This window comes from Carassius carassius, chromosome 41 (assembly GCF_963082965.1).
Source record: "Carassius carassius chromosome 41, fCarCar2.1, whole genome shotgun sequence".
NCBI classification, from domain to species: Eukaryota; Metazoa; Chordata; class Actinopteri; order Cypriniformes; family Cyprinidae; genus Carassius; species Carassius carassius.
Genome location: NC_081795.1, coordinates 4,630,322 through 4,653,070, shown reverse-complemented (window position 1 = coordinate 4,653,070; position 22,749 = coordinate 4,630,322). Strand labels below are relative to the sequence as shown.

At 39.5% G+C, this 22,749-nt stretch overlaps 2 protein-coding genes across 2 annotated transcripts; both read right to left on the bottom strand.

Annotated features, from left to right (window-relative positions):
* Positions 1-14,186: 14,186 nt before the first annotated feature.
* LOC132123017 (C3a anaphylatoxin chemotactic receptor-like) lies at positions 14,187-15,282 on the bottom strand (the record flags this gene model as incomplete). The annotated part of the gene is made up of 1 exon (XM_059533549.1): positions 14,187-15,282. A coding segment is annotated over one exon (804 nt), but the record flags the coding sequence as incomplete, so codon positions are not given.
* Positions 15,283-18,896: 3,614 nt separating this feature from the next.
* On the bottom strand, positions 18,897-22,424 carry LOC132123173 (C3a anaphylatoxin chemotactic receptor-like). The gene is made up of 2 exons (XM_059533734.1): positions 22,315-22,424; positions 18,897-20,479 (listed from the first exon to the last, which is right to left on the bottom strand). The coding sequence occupies exons 1-2, from the start codon at positions 22,316-22,318 to the stop codon at positions 19,431-19,433; spliced, it is 1,053 nt and encodes a 350-aa protein (XP_059389717.1). The 5' UTR covers positions 22,319-22,424; the 3' UTR covers positions 18,897-19,430.
* Between the last annotated feature and the right edge of the window lie 325 nt (positions 22,425-22,749).

The following is a 22,749-nucleotide window of genomic DNA, read 5'->3' as shown; positions in this document are numbered from 1 at the left end:
GTCTAACCAACTCAGAGAAAGGGAACAAAGCTGAGCACGTAACCCTTACCATGTAGGATTTCAGAAAGTGTGCACAGTCTTTCGTGCACCTATGTGGATATTAGAATGTGCACAAAATGTTCAACATGCACACTTAACACCATGTGGATTTCAGAAAGTACACAAAGCTTAGTGTGTGAACTTAAAGCTATCCAAGCATTAAAGAGGTGCTGAACCAAACGAGAGAGGCAAGCTGAAATACAATACATGTATATATATATATATATATATATATATATATATATATATATATATATATATAGGTCTAGCACAGGAGACTGTCATGCAAGAAGTTCCCACCTAACCTCAGTCAGGTGGAGAGCTGGTGGTTATCAGGGCATTAGGAAGGGGAAGATAAGGGCAGATGTAAAACCCCCAAAGTGAACAAGTCAATACTCAAGTATTACTCTGATTCGGACAAAAACACTGACGCCTTGTCTGAATCACATAAGGTCTTGCCTACCTTCCTTTGACCCGCGATTTCTCCTATCCCTACCCGCACATGGGGGAGGAGCGTGAGCCCTGACATTAGCCTTCTATACCCGTCTCTGATCCTCAGACCGAGACGGACCAGGACCCCTATGTTGTTTGGGCTCAGACCTGGACCTTCATGGAATGAAGGATTTGAAGGCCGCTGTACGCGCCTTCTCATCCCTGAACTTCTTGACTACCATCTCAACAGAGGTACCAAAAAGTTTGGAAGGCATAACCGGAGCATCGAGAAGAAAGCCACTTTCTTTCTTCCTGATATCTGCCAGGTTCACCCACAGATGTCTATCTGTTACCACTGTAAGTGGCCACTGGAGGCCGCTAGAGGTGATTCATTCAGTCGGGTCATTCACTGATTCAGTTTTGAGGCTGCTTACATGTATAGCTGATCGACTTTTTGCTCTCATCTCCGAAGCACATGGACAGATGTAAGTTAACAAAGATTGTGGAATCCTGTTCAGTTTGCAATATTAATGTAATTCCGTTTTCATGCTATTTTGTGAAGTTTATTTCTTATGTCCACTTTTGTGTGCTGTTTATTTCTGATACCATCAAGCTAGCGGCTAATTCCTGAAAACAACAAATCTAAAGTTTGCACCCTTGGTGAGCGGAGCCAGGTGTGTACTATTTAGCTCCATTTACAAGACTTTAAGGATGTAAAACGTCTGTTGTCTGCTACTGGAAGTTGTTTGTGTATAATGTATCAGGAAAGCTGCATGTGTTGAGGGAGCAAATTTTCATTTGTGTTGTTATTTTAATGTGCATTGCACATTTATACAAATGCATGACGATGTACTGTAAAAAGATGAAGATTATTGTAAATTTGTGATGCCAAAATTCAGTAACAAACTATTTTTTGTGTTTACTTCTAGTTTTCACGGTGCTCATGCTAAATCTCAAAGAATAAAACGATTGCACCAGTTAGAGACTCTCTGCCATTATTAAGGAGCCAAGGGCTGCTACAGTGAAAACTCGACGCTGAGTCATCCACCAATGCCGGACGTCTTCATCAGCCAGAAGAAACATGATCATCTGATGTTGCACCCCAATATATGGATGCCACAGCTGCAGTGAGAGACTTTTTCTGACTAAGTGGGTAAAAACGACCGCAGTTACACATTCAGGAGCACCTCATTAAAGCCAAAGTGGTAAAAGGACTGTGGGCTCAGATAATTCATCATATGGGACATTTGACATGAAGAGAAAGCAAGAATTGCCATTTTCTAAATAATTCCAAGGAGGGGTTTGTATGTGTAATACAAAATACTGTAATTCTAGATTCTTAAGGTTGACAACAAGTACAAGGTCTAAGAGTGTGGCTAAGGTCAATGACATCTCATAATATCTTAATTACTGAACCTAACAAGATCTGAGGAGCTAAATTGTCTGACTGGCGACTATCACCAGTATCCTCGTTTATGACATTTGGTAGCTGTTTCTGTTTACTTTACTTTCTTTGACATGTTCTCAAAATGTAGATGTCTGATGTGAGTGGTAATATATAGTGTTAAAGATAAGTTAGTCACCACTCTTCAAAATTTAAGTCTAGACATTAAACGCTCTAAGGCTCTAAAGTACAAACAGATCCATTAGACCATTAGACCAACAAAATGTCATTACCTGCTGAGGAAACGGAAAAAATCCCAGAAGCACAAGAAGTCAGGTCGAGCTCACGTGACCGTAGTTTAACAACAAAGGGTCAAGAATTACATGAACAGGAAGCGAAGAGGAATGAAAAGGCATTCAACAAAGCTTACGATTCTTGGAAACACACAGCAAAGGAACTTAGAGCAAAATTGAAGACTTTCTGCTCATCTGAGGACCTTGATAATATTCAAACTAGCATTAATTCCAAACAAGCTAAAGTACACCAAAATTATGAGCCCATTCGACGCAATCATACCACTACTCCAGATATTGTCAAAAGAATGGATGCATGTGACACTCTTACAGCTGAGATTTGTGACCTTATCAGTAAAAGACTAGAGAACATAGATGAGGCTTTCAATGACCAACTAGAGAAAGAGAGAGTGAGAATAGCGCTGAATAAGGATGAGTATGGGTCAGTCTTTGGAAATACGAAAACAGAAATAGTAATTTCAGAGTCATCACAAGGATCAGGCAACCACTCAAGCGCCACCTCCAGGTCCTCTAGCAAACGTGCAGATGCAGAAGCAGAACTAGCCGCCAAGGTAGAACAGGCAAAAGCTATGCAAAAAATACACTTTCAACAGGCAAGACTCGACAAACTGGAGAGTGAATGGAAACTCAAGGAAACACAGATGCTAGCAGAATTCAAGCAAAAGGAGGCTGAAATGAAATTAAAGCTAGAAGAGGAAAAAACAAGGTTACAACAGCTACAAGCGGATAATGAAGTGAATGTGGCAGCAGCTCGGGTGAGAGCGTACAACAATTTTGTGGCTTAGAAAGCATTGAGGAAGCAACTGACCATAAAACTCATTATGGTGGACAAAATGCTGGACTTAGAACCCCACTAAATCCACAAGCAATGCCATTCCAGCCTCATCCCGCCCACTCAGAGGACTCAGTAGCTCAGGAGGTCAGCTTAGCCCAGGCAATTGCAAGCTCACTTACCCTAAGCCGTCTACCTGTCCCAGAACCAACCATGTTTACCGGTGATCCCTTAAAGTTCATAGACTGGAAGATATCCTTTATGGCTCTCATCGACCAGAAGCCCCTTCCAGCTAGCGAGAAAATGCTCTATCTAAAGAGTTATCTTGCTGGGGAAGCCCGAAAGGCCGTTGAAGGATTTTTCTACCGAAATTCAGAGAAGGCATATCAGGGTGCCTGGGCAGTTTTACAAGATAGGTATGGAAGTCCATTCATTGTTCAAAGGGCCTTCAGAGAAAAGCTCATGAAGTGGCCAAAGATAGCCGTGAATGACCCTATTGCGTTAAGAGAGTTTGCAGATTTCCTTCAAGGCTGTGTTGAGGCCATTCCTCATGTTAAGGGTCTGGGTATTCTAAATGATTGTGAGGAAACATAGTCGTATTGTTGTGGAAGAGCTAGACAGATCTGGCGACTATCCAAGTTTTGTGCATTTCACAGAGTTTATGCAAACTGAAGCTCGTATAGCTTGTAACCCAACGCCTCCCCCCTTCTGATGAGCATTAAAAACACAGACGAGAGGCTTCCGAAGAGAGCCAAGGCGCTCAACACAAGCACTCAAATGAAAAACTCCATCTCAGGAACTCTGGAAAACTCAAAACCAAAGCCACCTTGCTTAGTTTGTAGCGACGAAACACATGGTATTGTTAAGTGTCCAACCTTTGCAGCAAAGAATATGGATGAAAAGAAGGCCTATATTCATGAGAATCAATTGTGTTTTGGGTGCTTAAGAAAGGGGCACATCACCAAAGACTGTAAAAGGCGACACACCTGCAGTACATGTGGTCGACGTCATCCTACCTGCTTGCACATAGAAAGAAACAGAAATCCAGTAGAATCAGCAAGAAAAGATACCACAGCCAAAGGAGACCACGCAAGCAAGGAAATTCACAAGGCTATGGCCCATGCATTGACACAGCATGTTTCTGCCACCTCTAGCATTGTTCCAGTTCTTGTGTCATCAACAACAGAACCCGAGAGAGAAATTCTTACTTATGCTCTACTCGACACACAGAGCGACTCAACTTTCATCTTGGAAGATTTGGTCACCGAACTAAATGTGAACACTCAGTCAGTACAACTTAAACTCAGTACTATGACAGCAGTTAATACAGTCATAGCAAGCAAGACTGTCAATGGTTTACAAGTTCGAGGACTCAACTCTGAAACTTACATCCAACTACAGCAGTCCTACACACGAGACTTCATTCCCGTCGACAAGTCTCACATCCCTACTAAAGATACAGCACTTCAGTGGCCTCATCTGAAACATCTAATAAATAAGTTACATCCACTCCAAGATTGCGAGGTTGGACTGCTAATTGGTTATGATTGCCTGTCAGCACTAGCTCCCTTGGAGGTCATCACAGGTGGTGAAAATGAACCTTTCGGACAAAGGACAACGCTTGGTTGGAGCATTATAGGGTCTGCCAATCCCCACTTGGATAGACAAGGAAACGAGAGCTTTGTGCATCGTGTTGCAGCGAAAGAGGTGCCAGTGGCCACTGATGGGATTTCTTTAAATGACACTCTACTGACAGGCCCCCACCTAATTAACTCTTTGGTAGGAGTCCTTTGTCGCTTCAGAAGGGAATCAGTTGCTGTGATCTGTGACATCGAAAGTATGTTCCACCAGTTCAGTGTCTCACCCGAAGTTCGCAACTACCTAAGGTTCCTCTGGTGGGAGGGTGGACTGTTAGATACAGAACCACAGGAGTATAGAATGATAGTCCACCTTTTTGGTGCTGCGTCCTCCCCTGGATGTGCCAATTTTGGTCTTAAATATCTGGCACAGCAACACAAGGTTGACCACCCGACAGCTTCAGTATTTGTGGAGAAGTACTTCTACGTGGATGATGGGTTAACCAGTGTTCCAACAATTCAAGAGGCTAAGGAACTAATTCTCGAAGCACAGGAATTGTGCAAAAGTGCAGGTCTACGTCTGCACAAGTTCAACTCAAATCAAATAGAGGTCCTCTCCTGTGTAGCCCCCTCAGAAAGGGCAGTGACCACTGATCCCATAAACTTTAATCCAGACACAACTCCAGAAGGACACATACTTGGCATTCAGTGGTCGTCAGAAAACGACACATTCAGCTTCAACATTGACGCAAAAGACCACCCTCCAACTCGCCGTGGTCTATTGTCAGTCGTGGCATCTCTGTATGACCCACTCGGGTTTGTAGCTCCCTTTACTCTGAGTGGCAAGTGCATCCTACAGGAGCTTTCTCGTAGAGGTATTGGATGGGACGATCCTATTCCTGAGAACTTGCGTTCACGGTGGGAGGAGTGGAAGAATGGTTTACAGAGGTTACAGGAAGTTGCCATACCCAGATGTTACCATCCTCAAAACTTAAAATTGTTAACTGGTAAAATTGTTAGAGTGGAACTGCATCACTTCTCAGATGCCAGTAGTGCAGGATATGGTTCATGTTCCTATCTAAGATACAAAAACGACAAGGACGAAATTCATCGCAGTCTTGTAATGGCCAAAGCGAGGGTTGCACCTATGAAGATCACAAGCATACCACGATTGGATCTCTCAGCCGCAGTCACCGCAGCCAGGATGAGTGTTATGCTTAAGGCGGAACTCGAGATGAAAATCGAACAAGAACTCTTCTGGACAGATTCACAAGTAGTGCTGGCTTACATCAACAATGAGGCACGAAGGTTCCATGTGTTTGTGGCAAACCGCGTACAACTGATAAGAGAGATTACAGACCCAAATAAATGGAACTATGTAGACACAGCTCAAAACCCAGCTGAGTATGCCTCTAGAGGTCTTCATGCAGCAGACATCTCTTCGACTCGCTGGCTATCAGGGCCCAAGTTTCTATGGGAACAGGAAGTGCTCCCTACACCCAAGCCTTCAACTGAGCTGCTCACAGGTGATCCGGAAGTTAAATTGATTCAAGTGTTTGCAACTCAAGTCAGTGACTGGAACGACATTCTAAGCCGCCTGAGCCGGTTTTCCACCTGGACAATGCTTGTTAAGGTGGTTGCAAGAATCAAAAGACTAGGGTCTAAGCTAGAATATCGTGTTGAAACTGTGACTGTCGAGGAACGTAAGAGGGCTGCTGAGATGGTGATTCAGCTCGTTCAACAGCAAGCCTTCCCTCAAGAGCTAAAGGCACTGCAGAGGAGCCCTCATGGGGATATTATTCCAAGATCAAGCCCTCTCTTTTGTCTCGACCCCATTCTGGATGGGAGACTCCTTCGTGTTGGTGGAAGACTTAAGGGATCATCCCTCAGTCAAGAACTAAAGCACCCCATTATTCTCCCAAAAGACAGCCACTTCACCAAGCTTATCCTGTCACACTACCATGCCCAGATCTTTCATCAGGGTCGGAGTCAAACCTTAATGGAACTCAGGGCAAATGGATTTTGGGCCATTGGTGGGAGTAAACTAGTCGCCAAGTTAATACATAGATGCGTGAAATGTCGGAAGCTCAGACGACCAGTTGAGGAGCAACGAATGTCTGATCTCCCCAGTGAACGTTGTGAAGTCTCAGCTCCCTTCATGTTCTGTGGAATGGATTGCTTCGGCCCATTTGTCACCAAGCGAGGTCGCAAAGAGTGCAAGAGATATGGACTCATCTTCACATGCCTGTCTTCTCGAGCAGTCCATCTTGAAATGCTTGAAGACATGTCCACGGACGCCTTCATTAATGCTTTAAGGTGTTTTATTAGCCTTAGAGGAGCTGTTTGCCAACTCCGCTGTGATCAGGGCACAAACTTCGTTGGTGCGAAGAATGAATTCAAGGAAGCCCTCAAGCAATGTGATACAGAGGCCGTGGAAGCCTTTCTGGCGGACAAACAGTGCGAGTTCATTCTCAATGCTCCTTCGGCGAGTCACGCAGGTGGTGTGTGGGAGCGACAAATACGTACCATCCGCAACGTGCTGAATGTTACGATCTCTCAGTGTTCAGGTAGACTAGATGATGCCTCCCTTAGAACGCTGTTCTATGAAGCTATGGCCATCATCAACAGTCGCCCATTAAACGTTGATGGAATTAATGATCCTATGGCACCAGAGCCCCTGACTCCAAACCACCTTATCCTGATGAAAGCTAAGGTTGCTTTACCACCTCCTGGAAAGTTCGTAAAGGAAGATGTGTACGCTGCAAAAAGATGGCGCAGAGTACAATACTTAACCGAACAGTTCTGGAGCCGGTGGAAGAAAGAATACCTCCTGAGTACGTCGATTAGGCAAAAGTGGCATGTACCCCGGGGCAACTTGAAAGTGAATGACATGGTCATTATAATGGAAGACTTACTCCCAAGGAACCAGTGGCAACTGGGAAGAGTAGTTGAAACTACAGAAGGGTCAGATGGTTTAGTTCGACGGGTAAAGGTACAAGTTGGGGAGCGGAAACTAACGCAGAAACAGAAACAGAACCATCGAGTTAAGCCCTCAATCATCGAACGGCCGATCCAAAAACTGGTGCTTCTCCTTGAAAATGAATAATGGTCTGTCAACCTGAAGTACGCTTACATCAGACATGTTGGTCTAATAGTTCTATTTTCATTTGTGACATATACACCTATAGCTCTATACTTAGCCAGTTAGTATAGTCTAAAAATCATGTATGAGTAACTGTTTTGTTTTCATTGAGTTAATTTATCATAACATGATTGGTGGGAGTGTAAGTGGCCACTGGACGCCGCTAGAGGTGATTCATTCAGTCGGGTCATTCACTGATTCAGTTTTGAGGCTGCTTACATGTATACCTGACTTTTTGCTCTCATCTCCGAAGCACATGGACAGATGTAAGTTAACAAAGATTGTGGAATCCTGTTCAGTTTGCAATATTAATGAAATTCCGTTTTTCATGCTATTTTGTGAAGTTTATTTCTTATGTCCACTTTTGTGTGCTGTTTAGTTCTGATACCATCAAGCTAGCGGCTAATTCCTGAAAACAACAAATCTAAAGTTTGCACCCTTGGTGAGCGGAGCGAGGTGTGTACTATTTAGCTCCATTTACAAGACTTTAAGGATGTAAAACGTCTGTTGTCTGCTACTGGAAATTGTTTGTGTATAATGTATCAGGAAAGCTGCATGTGTTAAGGGAGCAAATTTCCATTTGTGTTGTTATTTTAATGTGCATTGCACATTTATACAAATGCATGACGATGTACTGTAAAAAGATGAAGATTATTGTAAATTTGTGATGCCAAAATTCAGTAACAAACTATTTTTTGTGTTTACTTCTAGTTTTCACGGTGCTCATGCTAAATCTCAAAGAATAAAACGATTGCACCAGTTAGAGACTCTCTGCCATTATTAAGGAGCCAAGGGCTGCTACAACCACCATGGCCACTATAGACCTACCCATGGCGGTGGAGGCCTGTTTTGAAGCATGGAGAGAGAGATCTGTGCTGCGGCACCACTCAGTTACCTGATCGGGGGGAAAAGGCCCTCACCTTTATCCAGGTCTTTCAGCAGATTAGTGAACCAAATGCGTTGCCTGACCTGCTGTGTATGCCTTGCCATTTAAGCGAGATGTATCCTGAAGGGGCTTAGATGGCAAGGAGGGAGATTTAAGAGCAGACGTGTCCCCCACAGAGAGATAGCTAGCCAATGTCTCTTCTAGAGGGTGCATCCTCTTATAGCTGTTTTCGCATATTGCTTCGATGTTGGCATAACTCTTATGCTGAAACCGATGGACGCGAGAAGAAAACTGCCTCTTCCATTCCTTTTCAATCTCTGTATGGAGATCAGCCAGAAATGGAAGGCTAACCTGAGCTGGGGGGTTATGCTAAGAAAGATAACGCTTGTCGAAACCTCACGTTGTCACCTTGCTAGCACGCTTCCATGGTAAGTCGAACTTTGCCATTGCGCAATCCATAACCTCCAACGGCTACTCATACACAGGGCAGGAGGATTGAAAAGGCTCAACCTCTGCTTCTTCACCATCCTCGGACATCTCCTACTTTTCCTGGGCTGAACCCAGGAAGCAGGGCACTAGCCTCTGGATCGGGAAGTGTTAATGAAATAACATCTTTCTCCAGCAGCTCTCTCTCATCCACAGCTGACAAATGCGAGAGGGAAAGTCCCTCTCTGAACTCCTCAGTCAAATCCACCTGTGATTCCCATGAGCTCATTCTTCTCTGTGCCTCAGCAGTGGCGGGGTCCTGAACTGCGGGAAGCAGATGGCTGCCCCTCTTTCCTCGAAACGAGAGACAAACGAGAGTTTGAATATTTTGCTTGAATATTTTTTTCTTGGTAGAAGCTTTGTGTTTGTTTAGCTAAACTCGATTCAAAATGGTTTACAATTATTGAATTGTGTCATCCTGGTATTGCAGACTCTCTTTCGTTTCATAAAAATGCAGCTGCTGCCATTTTGCTATGATTGTTTTGCATGCTGTAATGGATAATAAAAGAACAAATAAACTAGTAAGGTTTGAAAACATTTTCATCTTAATTCTTTTATTGCCTTAATTATTTTTGTGGTGAAATAATGTGTAATAGGTTTGACTGCACTGTTTCCCTTAAATGTCCGTCTAGTTTGAATTTGCCGCTTGCTTGCAACTGCTGTCTTCATGAAAGCTTTGCATTCAAATAACTCAAATTAATATTTAGCATCTAATTATTTACTTATGTGGCAAATAGCCGTGCAATAAGCGGGATAATGTACATCCAGCCAGTTGTTATCTCAGAATTAACCCCATCAGGATGATGCAATACCTCTCCTGATCACTCTGTCGGTGTTTATTCAGAGATACCAACCGGCTGGATGTACATTATCCCTTACATATTATATTATATTATAATATATTCTATTATTTGAGTATAATACAATTTTAAAAACTCATTTCAGCTAATTTGTAAAAAATCTTGCCTATTTGAATTTCGATGAAACTTAAACAATGAAGCTGAAATTGGTTTATTTATTTATTTATTTATTTATTTAACGTGTTAAGCAATAATAAGAAAAATAAAATAAATAAATAAATAAAAAACTTTTGCCATGACTTGTTCATATTATTTTTACATTGCTTTGTATGTGTGCATTGATTGTCTTTTGCATTTTTTTTTTGCATTTACCATACTCTGAGAGTATATATATATATATATATATAAAGAAACATGCAATATGAACACATACCCATTTTTTGAGCTGTTGTTTCACTGGTCGAGTCTTGATCTTGCACTGTCTTCTTGGTCCTGTTGGTTTTATACTAGACTGTAAAGTCTGGTATTTCATCAGTAAAGGTTGATTTGTTGTGATAAGGGACTAAAATGTGGTGCCATTAGCAAACTTGGTGTATCTGCAGCTATCAGACATCATCAGTGAGTGGTGGGCATCTGTCTGCAGCAGAGCTTTGAGAAGACAATTTTGTGGTGAGGTTTCCTTTCCATGATGTATTTCCTGTATTATTTTTATTTATTTATTTTTTTTTACCATATCGTTTCATTACACGTTCAGCATTTTTATTCTTTACATTCTGATTGGTCAATCGCAGCATCCAATGGTCTTATTTTCCTCAATTATAGGTTGTATACATCAGTCCGCTCATTCAAAGTAAAGACCCATTCACACCATGAAAGACATCTTTAATGATAAAGGCTGCCAATGCAGTTAGCGTGAGACTCATGCAATAGATTTTTATCATGTCACACGTCCATTTTCTCATGCAGTGAAACAACATTGCTGCACAAAGAGAATAACCACAGAAAGACAAGACAGAGCAGCGAGTTATTCTGACTAATCTGGGGGAGATACACAACTCTATGAAACTTTTTTTATTTGTCATTTAATTGTTATTTGTCTTGCTGCTAACCACAGTTTGGTTTTATGATGAAAACTCAGTAACAATCAAGTGAAATTGGCTAGCATTACCATTAAGTTCCCATTATTACTTCTGAATGTTTTCTGAATATTCAAAACATTGTTTTTTAAAAATCTGTTTTTTTTTTTTCAAACTTGAATAAAACATTCCATTTTATAATTATGTAAACACTATGGGAATGTTAATTTTTAATTACCTGTCAATTGTTTTACTCAGTGGGGTAAGACCTCAATATACCTGTCCCTTACCATTGTATTTAACACAGTGGAGAAAACATTTTATTATAGTGTGGTTTTACTTGAAGAGATGTTCTCTGTTTGGTTTTACAACACACATTATACGCATCATGCTCCAACCCACATAACAAATGTCTTCTGGCCCAGATCCGGGCCACACAACGACTTTTCCCTCGGCCCAAGTAATGCAAAGAATGACGGCCCGGAAGTGGTCCAGAACTGGATTAAAGACTCGGGCCACACATGGGCCATAACCGGCCCTAATTCTCAGCCTTAGCTGGCCTTGATCTGGGCCAAAACAGGTTTTATTATTGGTGCCAATTCTCAGCCTTAAGTAAGTCAGAATACCCAAATCTGAGCCACACTTGAGCCTTAAATAGCCCAGACCCAACCCAGACAGCAAGCAGTGTTGGCCCAGATCCAGCCCGAAATGACTTCATTTGTCTCCATTGAATCCAATGGGGTCGCTGTTTCCATTTATTTTACTGTCTATGGTTACAATAGCTACAGAGGTAGGAGATACATATCGCCAATGAATGCGGTTTGATTTTGGATCTGTTCCTCACACCAAGTATCAAATGGATACAGGATTTAAATAAAATACTTTCATGATCATTTTATTTAATGCTTGTGTATGACAGCATACTAATAAAAATGATGTGCCCCCACTCCATTATAGATCCGTGTGTGTCCCATAGTAAACCAAATAAATATTACATGACAACGGTTAAATATTCTCTCTCTTTCTCTTTCTTTTCATGTAAGGATTCTAAGATTAATTGTACCAAGAATAATAATATCAAATTTAATAAAAATTATAATTAAGTGCAGTTTGACTTGACTGATTTGCTTAATTTTTAAATGGTATGTTTTATTCTGTTTTGACTTGCCATTTCAAAGACATTTTAACAATACTACACTCTCATTCAATATTGTATTTATCTTGTTTATCATGGGTCACATAATATGCTGCCAGATCTTAGCCTGATTTGGGCCACATATCACTGGACTGATTTGGGCCAAACTCCTCCCATCAACAATCGGCCCTCATGTTGTTTGCCACATCCCCGCTGTGCCATCGTTGCCACACATGGCCCAGCTCTGGCTGAAAGGGTACATGACATTGCCGACAGGAGGCCAGCAGTGCCACCTTGAGGCCACATGTGGGCCAAGTCTGTTTTGGGAAACATAATTTAGCAGTTGCTGTTTTTTACAAGTTGCTATATAAGGAATATAAACATACTGTATTAGATACAGGTTCATCATTCGAGGACTAGTTTTCTACATATCTAACAACCCTTTGTTTAGCAAAAGCCATCTCCAGCACCAGCAGCAGAGACTGTTTAAGCTTCTTCTTATTTTTATCACACATGAACACATAGAGAATGGGGTTCAGACAGCTGTCACAGTCTTCAGCTGGTGTGCCCAGGATGGCCACCAAATGACACTGTCTTTCTGTGAGCACATGGCTTGTGTTGTGTTTGTTTGGTGTCATGTGCTCGCTCCTGTCTGTTGTCTGACCCTGCCCATCTTGTTACCTCATTATTGTTTTACTGTAGTTGCTCCATCTGTGTTTCTCCCTTTCTTCTGGAATCCATTCTCCTAACTCGTTCTCTCGTTACCTAATTCATTAATTACTTTGTCCCAGCTCTTCTTTATAAACTCCCTGCATTTTCTTTTCTGGGCTCATATGTTTCACGTGTGTATTGTTTTGTGCCTTTGATGGCTGTATGCACTGTGCTCAGTTTTGTTTCTTTGTAAACGTTGAGGTAAGATGGTTTAGATCCTACCTGTCCGATCGCTACCATTTTGTTTACTTAAATGGGGTGTCATCTCATTTATCATCAGTAAAATATGGAGTGCCAGAAGGATCCGTCCTAGGTCCCCTTCTATTTTCAATATACATGTTGCCCCTTGGTAATATTATTAGAAAATACGGAATTAGCTTCCACTGTTATGCTCATGATACTCAGCTATATATCTCAACGAGACCAGATGAAACTTCCCAATTATCTAAGCTAACAGAGTGTGTTAAAAATGTAAAAGATTGGATGACAAATAATTTTCTCCAATTAAATTCGGATAAGACAGAGATAACAATTATTGGACCAAAAAACACTACACAGAATCTTGTAGATTACAATCTGCAACTAGAAGGATGTACTGTTACTTCCTCTACAGTCAGAAATCTGGGTGTTATAATTTTCACTTTAGAGTTTCACTTTAGTTGAGCATAAAGACAAAAACCTTTTAGTCAAATGTAAGCGGTGTCTTTCTGGTTCGATGGTCCTACTGTATCTACTGCAATAAACAGCAACTCCAATCTGTCGAATGCACCTTCAGAAACTACATGCCTCAACGAAGCTAGAAGCTAACCCGGTGTCGGTGGACACACCCGAAGTGAATCAAGCCCCTCCAGCCAAACAACAGCGACTAGATTTTAACCGAGGTGTTAGCCAGGGACAGATCAACAAAGCATTTGCATGGTATGTTGTTGAAAACATGCAGCCTGTCTCTACTGTGGAGTCGCAGGCTTTCAGGCAGCTCGTTAGCATGATAACATGTTCTGGTGGCACACAGCAAATGGGACAAAAAACTTTTTCCAACTACTTGGATAAAGAATATTCTGATAATCTGCAGATCGTGCATGCATTTGTCCTTGGGGTCCCCCCACACATCAGGATTTCTGATCGTAAATATTAAACATGTTGAATATTTATGATTCGTGATTGGGGTGCCTTCGACGTTCTTCCAATCAGATAATCTGATAAAATATTCTGTAGAACCATGAAGATAATCGGGACATAGCTCGGATTGTCGGAAGTGGGGAAATCGGCCCAAAATTAGTTGATTATCTTTTGGTGTGTACCCAGCATAAGTAATCAATAAAGTAATTGAGTTAAATTTCTTTTAAGAAATTAGAAATTTAGAAAATGTCTTAGTAACTAGCACAACACTGATTGAAAGTGTATTTTTTCACATTTATGAGATTTATTCAAACATTGTTGTAAAGCAAAAGCAAAAACACATTTTAGTTCATTATAAAACCAGACATCCATGAAAATGAGAAATAAAACAAAATACAATTACCAATTTCTTGACTATCTAGTTAATGAGGCATGCATCCTATTCATATATTTATGGCACATTATATCTATAATTTTTCTATAATCTATAACTTTCATTTTACAACATAAAAAAAAAACTAAAACAAATGAAGAACATACTATTAATATTTTGATGAATTGCATTATTTAATTTAAATACACATGTGGTGTTGTGAATGTTTAATTTAAGCCTCAAGTGTCACAGACTGGGTCAGACTGGGTCCGGTTCCACTCTGGGAATAAGATTTGTGTTGGGATTGGAAATGTTGCGAGAGGAGACCCAGATGTTCCTCTGCAAAGGTGCTCTCGAACACCATCACCAAAGACCGCTTGAGCTTTTTCTGAAAATCTTTACACATGAATATATACAAGAAAGGATTCAGGCAGCTGTTCAAGTAAGCAAGATTGACTATGAAGAGCCCTATCTGGTCAAAAACATTCTTGAAGCTGGTCAGCTCATCTGATGGGTTCGTCTCATTCTTTTCATGCAACCACACTTCGAGGAACCGGTAAACATAAAATGGAAGCCAGCAGAAGAAGAAGTCCAGGATTACAGATAGGATAATATGAAAGGGTTTTAGTTTATTGTCTTTCCGGAGGCGATTAATTCGTACCCCGATCGCCACATAAGAAGCTAACATTATGACAAATGGGATGAGGAAACCCACTACAAAACGGAACACAACCTCCCTCCTGTAGGCTTTCAGTCCTGAAAAATCAAGGATGCACACTATTTGTTGTGGAGAAATGTGAAATGTTTTCCGAAAGATGACACAAGGCATGGTGCAAGCAACTGCTGCTAACCAAATAAGCAGGCAGATTATCCTCGCTTTCAGGACGGTTCGTTTAGTCCGAGCCCACACCACCACCCAGATGGACAGGCAGCGGTCCAGACTGATCACTGTCAGCAGGAATGTGCTGGCAAACATATTCAGCACAGTCACCAGGCTACTCAACTTGCACCCAAAGTCACCAAAGGCCAATCCAAATCACGTGGATTTCACGTCACATCCAAATGAAAACAGGAAATCAGCTACTGCCAGGTTCAGAAACCAGATGGTATTGACCGTCCTTTTCATTTTGAGGCCTGTGATGTACAACCCGAATTCCGGAAAAGTTGGGACGCTTTTTAAATTTTAATAAAATGAAAGCTAAAAGACTTTCAAATCACATGAGCCAATATTTTATTCACAATAGAACATAGATAACATAGCAAATGTTTAAACTGAGAAAGTTTTTACAATTTTATGCACAAAATGAGCTCATTTCAATTTTGATTTCTGCTACAGGTCTCAAAATAGTTGGGACGGGGCATGTTTACCATGGTGTAGCATCTCCTTTTCTTTTCAAAACAGTTTGAAGACGTCTGGGCATTGAGGCTATGAGTTGCTGGAGATGAATGTCCCATTCTTGCCTTATATAGATTTCCAGCTGCTGAAGAGTTCCTGGTCGTCTTTGACGTATTTTTCGTTTAATGATGCGCCAAATGTTCTCTATAGGTGAAAGATCTGGACTGCAGGCAGGCCAGGTTAGCACCCGGACTCTTCTACGACGAAGCCATGCTGTTGTTATAGCTGCAGTATGTGGTTTTGCATTGTCCTGCTGAAATAAACAAGGCCTTCCCTGAAATAGACGTTGTTTGGAGGGAAGCATATGTTGCTCTAAAACCTTTATATACCTTTCAGCATTCACAGAGCCTTCCAAAACATGCAAGCTGCCCATACCGTATGCACTTATGCACCCCCATACCATCAGAGATGCTGGCTTTTGAACTGAACGCTGATAACATGCTGGAAGGTCTCCCTCCTCTTTAGCCCGGAGGACACGGCGTCCGTGATTTCCAACAAGAATGTCAAATTTGGACTCGTCTGACCCTAAAACACTATTCCACTTTGAAATAGTCCATTTTAAATGAGCCTTGGCCCACAGGACACGACGGCGCTTCTGGACCATGTTCACATATGGCTTCCTTTTTGCATGATAGAGCTTTAGTTGGCATCTGCTGATGACACGGCGGATTGTGTTTAACGACAGTGGTTTCTGAAAGTATTCCAGGGCCCATTTAGTAATGTCATTGACACAATCATGCCGATGAGTGATGCAGTGTCGTCTGAGAGCCCGAAGACCACGGGCATCCAATAAAGGTCTCCGGCCTTGTCCCTTACGCACAGAGATTTCTCCAGTTTCTCTGAATCTTTTGATGATGTTATGCACTGTAGATGATGAGATTTGCAAAGCCTTTGCAATTTGACGTTGAGGAACATTGTTTTTAAAGTTTTCCACAATTTTTTTACGCAGTCTTTCACAGATTGGAGAGCCTCTGCCCATCTTTACTTCTGAGAGACTCTGCTTCTCTAAGACAAAGCTTTTATAGCTAATCATGTTACAGACCTGATATCAATTAACTTAATTAATCACTAGATGTTCTCCCAGCTGAATCTTTTCAAAACTGCTTGCTTTTTTAGCCATTTGTTGCCCCCGTGCCAACTTTTTTGAGACCTGTAGCAGGCATTAAATTTTAAATGAGCTAATTAAGTGGATAAAAGTATAAAATTTCTCAGTTTAAACATTTGCTACGTTATCTATGTTCTATTGTGAATAAAATATTGGCTCATGTGATTTGAAATTCCTTTAGTTTTCATTTTATTAAAATTTAAAAAACGTCCCAACTTTTCCGGAATTCGGGTTGTAGATGACCATTCCATTACCAGCAACACCAAGAACACATATTATACAGTGGAGGAAAATATTGATGTTCTTCACTGAAGTATTTCACTGTGGCAGCTGTGCTGTTGGTTGATGGGGGTAAGGTTTGGTCTAAAGAAAAAAACAAATAATAAAATTAATAGTTATGGTCAGACCAAAGATGAAAACTGGTTAAAAATACAATCAAGACAATAGGAACTAATAAAAACAAATAAAAACAAATTAGAAGTCCATGAAAACAGAAGCTAAGGCCCTGTCCACATGAATGCGGGTATTTTCAAAACCGCAGCCTATTCTATGTGGTTTGGCATAAACACAGCACCAGTTCACTGAAACCCAACATTTTTTTAAACTCCTGCAAGGGTAAAGATTTTCACAAACTCTGGTTGCAGTGTTATTGTGTGGACAATGAAACCAGACATTTTGTCTTGTGATGTCAGAGCATGCACCATCTACTGGAAACTTTTTCAGGCTTCTGACTGGCCAACATGGCTTTAAGGTTGAGATTAATATCACCATCTGTTGACTTGGCTTGCTCTTGACAGAGTTTTATAGCATGCTGTTGCGCTTTCAAGTGGACAGAGATTTGTTTAAAAGGCAAGAAGAAAAAAACTGTTTATTAAAATACCCATTTACGTGTGGACACGGCCTAGACAAAAAAAAAAAAACAATTCCAGTATGCATATTCATTGTTTATCTAGATATTTCTGAGAAAATTTGAAAGATTGCTAAAGAAGCTTTCACAATGTTGTTTAATGCAACTGCTATGTCATTTTAGTCAGAAAAACTGTCACTTACTCATTTCGCTCTTCATTTGTTGAAGAGGCTGAAAGAATATACAGAAAAATTATTAACCAAAATCTCTTTCTGTAACTAAACGTAATCAAAATTTCAGCTTAAATCTGATTAATTTTCAACATACATAAGGTGCTTCAAGTGATGGTTAAGGGCTGTTAAAGGCATAAATTATAACCAATTTAATTAATTTGCAAAGCATCAAGGAAATAAATGTTTGAAAACTAAAGCAGCTAAGAAACAAAACAAACTCTTTAACAAAACCAAAATAATAAAAAGTTGATAAATTAATAAAAACATATTGCAAGAAATGTTAAACCTGCGAAACATTTAAATTAAAAAGAGCTTTAAATAAAAGGTCATTAATCTTACCGGTTTTCTGGATAGTACTGTGAGTTGATTGGACTAGTCACTACTGGTTCCTAACACTTGGTTAAATATCTTCTTAACGGTAAGAGATTATTACTTATTCATATTGACAGGAAACATAGAAATAATTTGGAGAAGTGATGCTTTCTGGAGTCTGTCCAAGGTCACTTTGTAATGAAAAAATCCATTTATCCAAAAATGCATTAGTGGGGCATTTAGATGTTCAGCTCATTCTCAGTAAATCATACCATTTTATACCACGTGTTGTTGTGACTTATTATGGATTTAATTATAATGAATATCTCACATTTCAATATGAGTTAGCTGCCCTCTAATTAAGATATATATGTCCCCTTAATCAATTGTAAGATAGCATCCTCTATTTAGTTTCTATTTTCCTCCACACATTGCTTTCAACGCCTGCTTTAGCTGCACTCGCCATAAAAGGAAAAGTATTTCATTAATGTCATCTGCTCAATGCATTATTGATTTGATTACACACACACACGTCAGCCTCTGTAATAGTGCTTTTGGCACAGGGCTGGTATAGACAGTGACAGACAGACAGATATATATGTATATACGGTATAGATTTAATGTTGTGACTGTGTTTTATGTCTAATAAAGGTCAGGCAGAATTAGCATACAAATTGTATTCATAAAAAACTGAGTAAGACCGATTTTTTCAGACAGAATATCTTCAGTTTTGTTGACTGAATACACGTTAGCAAAATATATTAGAGCTTTTTATTAACAGTATTACAATGTGGCTAAACGTTTGTGTAAAACAAGTCAGTGACAAGATTATGTAAAACTGAAAGATATCTTGAAAATATTTTATAATGTTAAAATATTTCTACAAAGCCATTTTAATAAGCAAAGTCAAGTATAAAATAAATCATTTGTAGGTTTTCCATTAAAAGCATAAACAACACAAACAATTTTCAACCAAACTAGAAGCAGCAACACTGTCCTGACCAATGGTGTGAGTTTGGGGCGTGGCTATCAGTTTTTCCAGCCAGTGGAAAATGGGGGCATGTCAGAGTCAACAATGAAAAGTCATTGTTTTTAGTTTGATGACAATGATGGCACATAAATTGCAACATTTAAACCTTCAGACTGTCTTTGAAACAATATGGTTTTGAACCTCTGGAATGAGATGGCAGGCATCAACAACCATCAACGTCATGCGGCAAGAGCTTGCTAATACACTTTCTCAGATCACTTCAGTGTAACATGGGGAATGAATATCTCTGAGACTGCTTTTCTAACAGCAAGTCTTGCTGTCCTGGCCGCTGCTGCATGATGAGATGGTTGTTCCATTATTCTGTTTGAGACCTTGTGATTCTGAGAGGCGTGAACATGTGGAAGCGCGAGATGTTCGGAAAGACAGATGATCTTCAGCAAAAGCCGTCTCCAGCACCAGCAGCAGAGACTGTTTAAGCTTCATTTTAAACTCCTCGCACATGAACACATAGAGAATGGGGTTCAGACAGCTGTTGAGATGAACCAGGCAGTAAACGAATGGTCCTATTTGACTGATTACTTTTTCAGTTTCACTCCACCCATTTTCGTTTGCAATTACGAGAGACAGTTGTTGAACATGAAAAGGAAACCAGCATATGAAAAAGGCCAGGATCACAGATATAATGACCCGGAAAGACTTTAGCTTCTTTCCTCTTTTGAGACGTTTGGCCCGCACTCCGATAGCAATGTATGAAGATGCAATGATCAGAAAGGGGATGAGAAAGCCCACTATAAACCTGTATATGAACAGAGACTTTGTGATGCTTATATCGCAAACATAGGAACATTTTTTATTCTTCCCTGAGCGAAAGAGGACAAATGGGATGCTGCAGCAAATGGCTAAAACCCACATGAGTGTACAGATGATCCTGGCTTTGACCAGAGTTCGTTTGTTTTGAGCCCAAACAATCACCCAGGTGGACAGGCATCGGTCCAGACTGATGGCAGTGAGCAAAAAAATGCTGGCAAACATGTTTAGAACTGACACGAAGGATACAACTTTGCACATGAAGTCACCAAAGAGCCAAACCCTCTTGTTAAAGGCATGAAATATGTTGAGGATGATGACTAAGATGAAGATGAAGTCTGCAATCGCCAAGCTGAGAAACCAAATGGAGTTGACGGTCGTCTTCATTTTGTAGCCAGTCACATATATGACAAGCCCGTTTCCAACAAAACCCAGAGCAAGGACGACAAAGTATATGAATATATTGAAAATTTCCATGCTTGAAAACTCTGAGTTGTTCAACTGTGGACCTGTTATATTCTCAAATCCCGAACTGTTGTTTGCTACACAGAGAAAAGAGAAAGACAATGGTTTATGAGAGAAGTAACATTTCTGATTCTTTTCTTTTGAGTTTTGAACTGAAAATGTAATCTACTAGAATGATTTGTTGACAAATTCAACTGAGCTTACTCAGTCATGCTGTTTGTAGTTAACTATGGAGGCCCATTACTGCCAACAAATGAAATAAAAAAATTGCAACTTTTTAATCTCACAATTTGTTTGTTGACTTGTTTTTCTTGCAATTCTGAGAAAGAAATCTGAATTTTCAAGATATATAATTGTAAGATATAAACTCAGAACTGCATGATATAAAAACAAAATTGTGAGATTACATCTTGTAATTTTCTGCCGCGGACTAAAAAATAATGCAATTGCATTCTAATATATTATCAAAAAAAAAAAAAACTTCTTATTTTACAAAACAGACCTTTTTTCTTTGAATTTGTTGACGTCTCGCAATTCTAACTTTTTTTCACAGAATTGTGAGTTTACAATTCTCAGTTTATGTCACAATTTTGTATTTTGTTCTCAATATTCCGAAGGACAAAAGCCAGAACTGTGCGATAAAAAGTACCAATTCCCTTTTTCATTTCTTTTTTTTTTTCTTTTTTTATCCTGTGGCAGAAACAAGCTACCATTGTCAACAGCTCACTGGAAGGAAATAAAATGTTAGTAATGATTTTAATTTCTGCATAAAGCTGTTGTATGTCTTCAAAATATGTTTTCATTTTATTATTATAATTATTATTACAGCTTTGCTTTTTTGTATGAATCTTATTATTGTTCAGTTTAACACTTTATTATTGTTCAGAAATTTTACACATTTCCAGTCACTGTAAACCATGCTCAAGATAAAATCATCTATTTGTCAAAATTATGGGGAACAAATGTTTGCAAATTGAGAGGTTATAATACGAGGATATACTAATTCTTACACCAGGGGGCATCATGTCCCTATTTAATTATACTACATCTAAAATACATAGTTTATTTTGTCAATTATTTTGTTCTAAAACAAAATTATACTTTTTCTTAAATCTTCCACTTTTAACCCAACATAAGTATTGTTATTATTATTATTATTTTAATTATTTTGCTGTCTACAGTTTAAATTACAGCTGTTAGATTAAAAAGAAAGTCAGGAGAATCTTGCTGCACAATTCACATTAACCGTAAGACCACAAAACACTAGCCAGTATAGAACAGGCAGGACTCTAACTCATGAATATTTTATTGATGTTCTGAGTGCAATACTGCTTGCAGCCAGTTTTGCATGTAAGCAAATTTTTTTTCAGTAATACAGTTGCCAAATGTTGCATCCTGTATGACATTTAACTTTTTAACCGCTACTGCCTTGCATGGCACACACTGCATGTTACAAAATTTTCAGAAACTATCATTTTAAATATTTTTTTTGTCATTTCATCTTAAAATAGGGTTTTACATTAAGGAACAACAACAGGTAAAGATGATGAGGTGGTTTTTAGATGTCGGTTGGATTAGAGTCTAAGCTTTCAACTCCATTGAAGTCTGAATGCTGCTTAATCTTGATCAAATCAACCATTCAGAAGTATTTGAGATAAAGAAACCCAACCAAAGGGTTGGAGGGATCAAAAGATTCATGCCATTTAAAAAAAAACTAACAAAAAAAAGCTAAAAAAAAAACAAAACAAAAAAAACAAAAAAAAAAACAGCATTAAAACAAACATAAAATGCCCACATCGGCCGGTTCTTTTTTAAAGAGCATCACATCTGTCTCAGTAAAACCTAAATTTGCCTGCTTTATAGGTTTAAAAAGTGTATCAAACAGGAATATTGCATAGATAAATGTTCTTACCCATTTTTAGTCCTTCCCGTCTGTTCTTCCTTCAAGTGTGTTATCAAAGCTCCCAACAGCGTCTTTGCATGAACAATTGGTGGTTAGTTCCCCTTTACTTATTGAAAGAGAGAGCGGGGAGGAGTGATGATGCAACAAGGGAACTATGCTTTTGTAGAAAGCAATTTTTAATATCAGCTTTCAAAGGAAAAAGTCTTCAAAGGGAATCCAGAACACAAACATGATTATAACTGTTTATTAACACAATAATACAAAAATGAATGAATAAATAAAAAATACTTATAACAACAGCAACCAAAAATGAAAGGGACAGTAGATAATTCATTCTGTATTTTGGCACTGGTATTTTGAGCCTGAAATGCAAATGTGACTGACCACATTTATTTATAATATACAATAGTTTATCTTACTTTTTGAATGTTTAAAAGCATCACA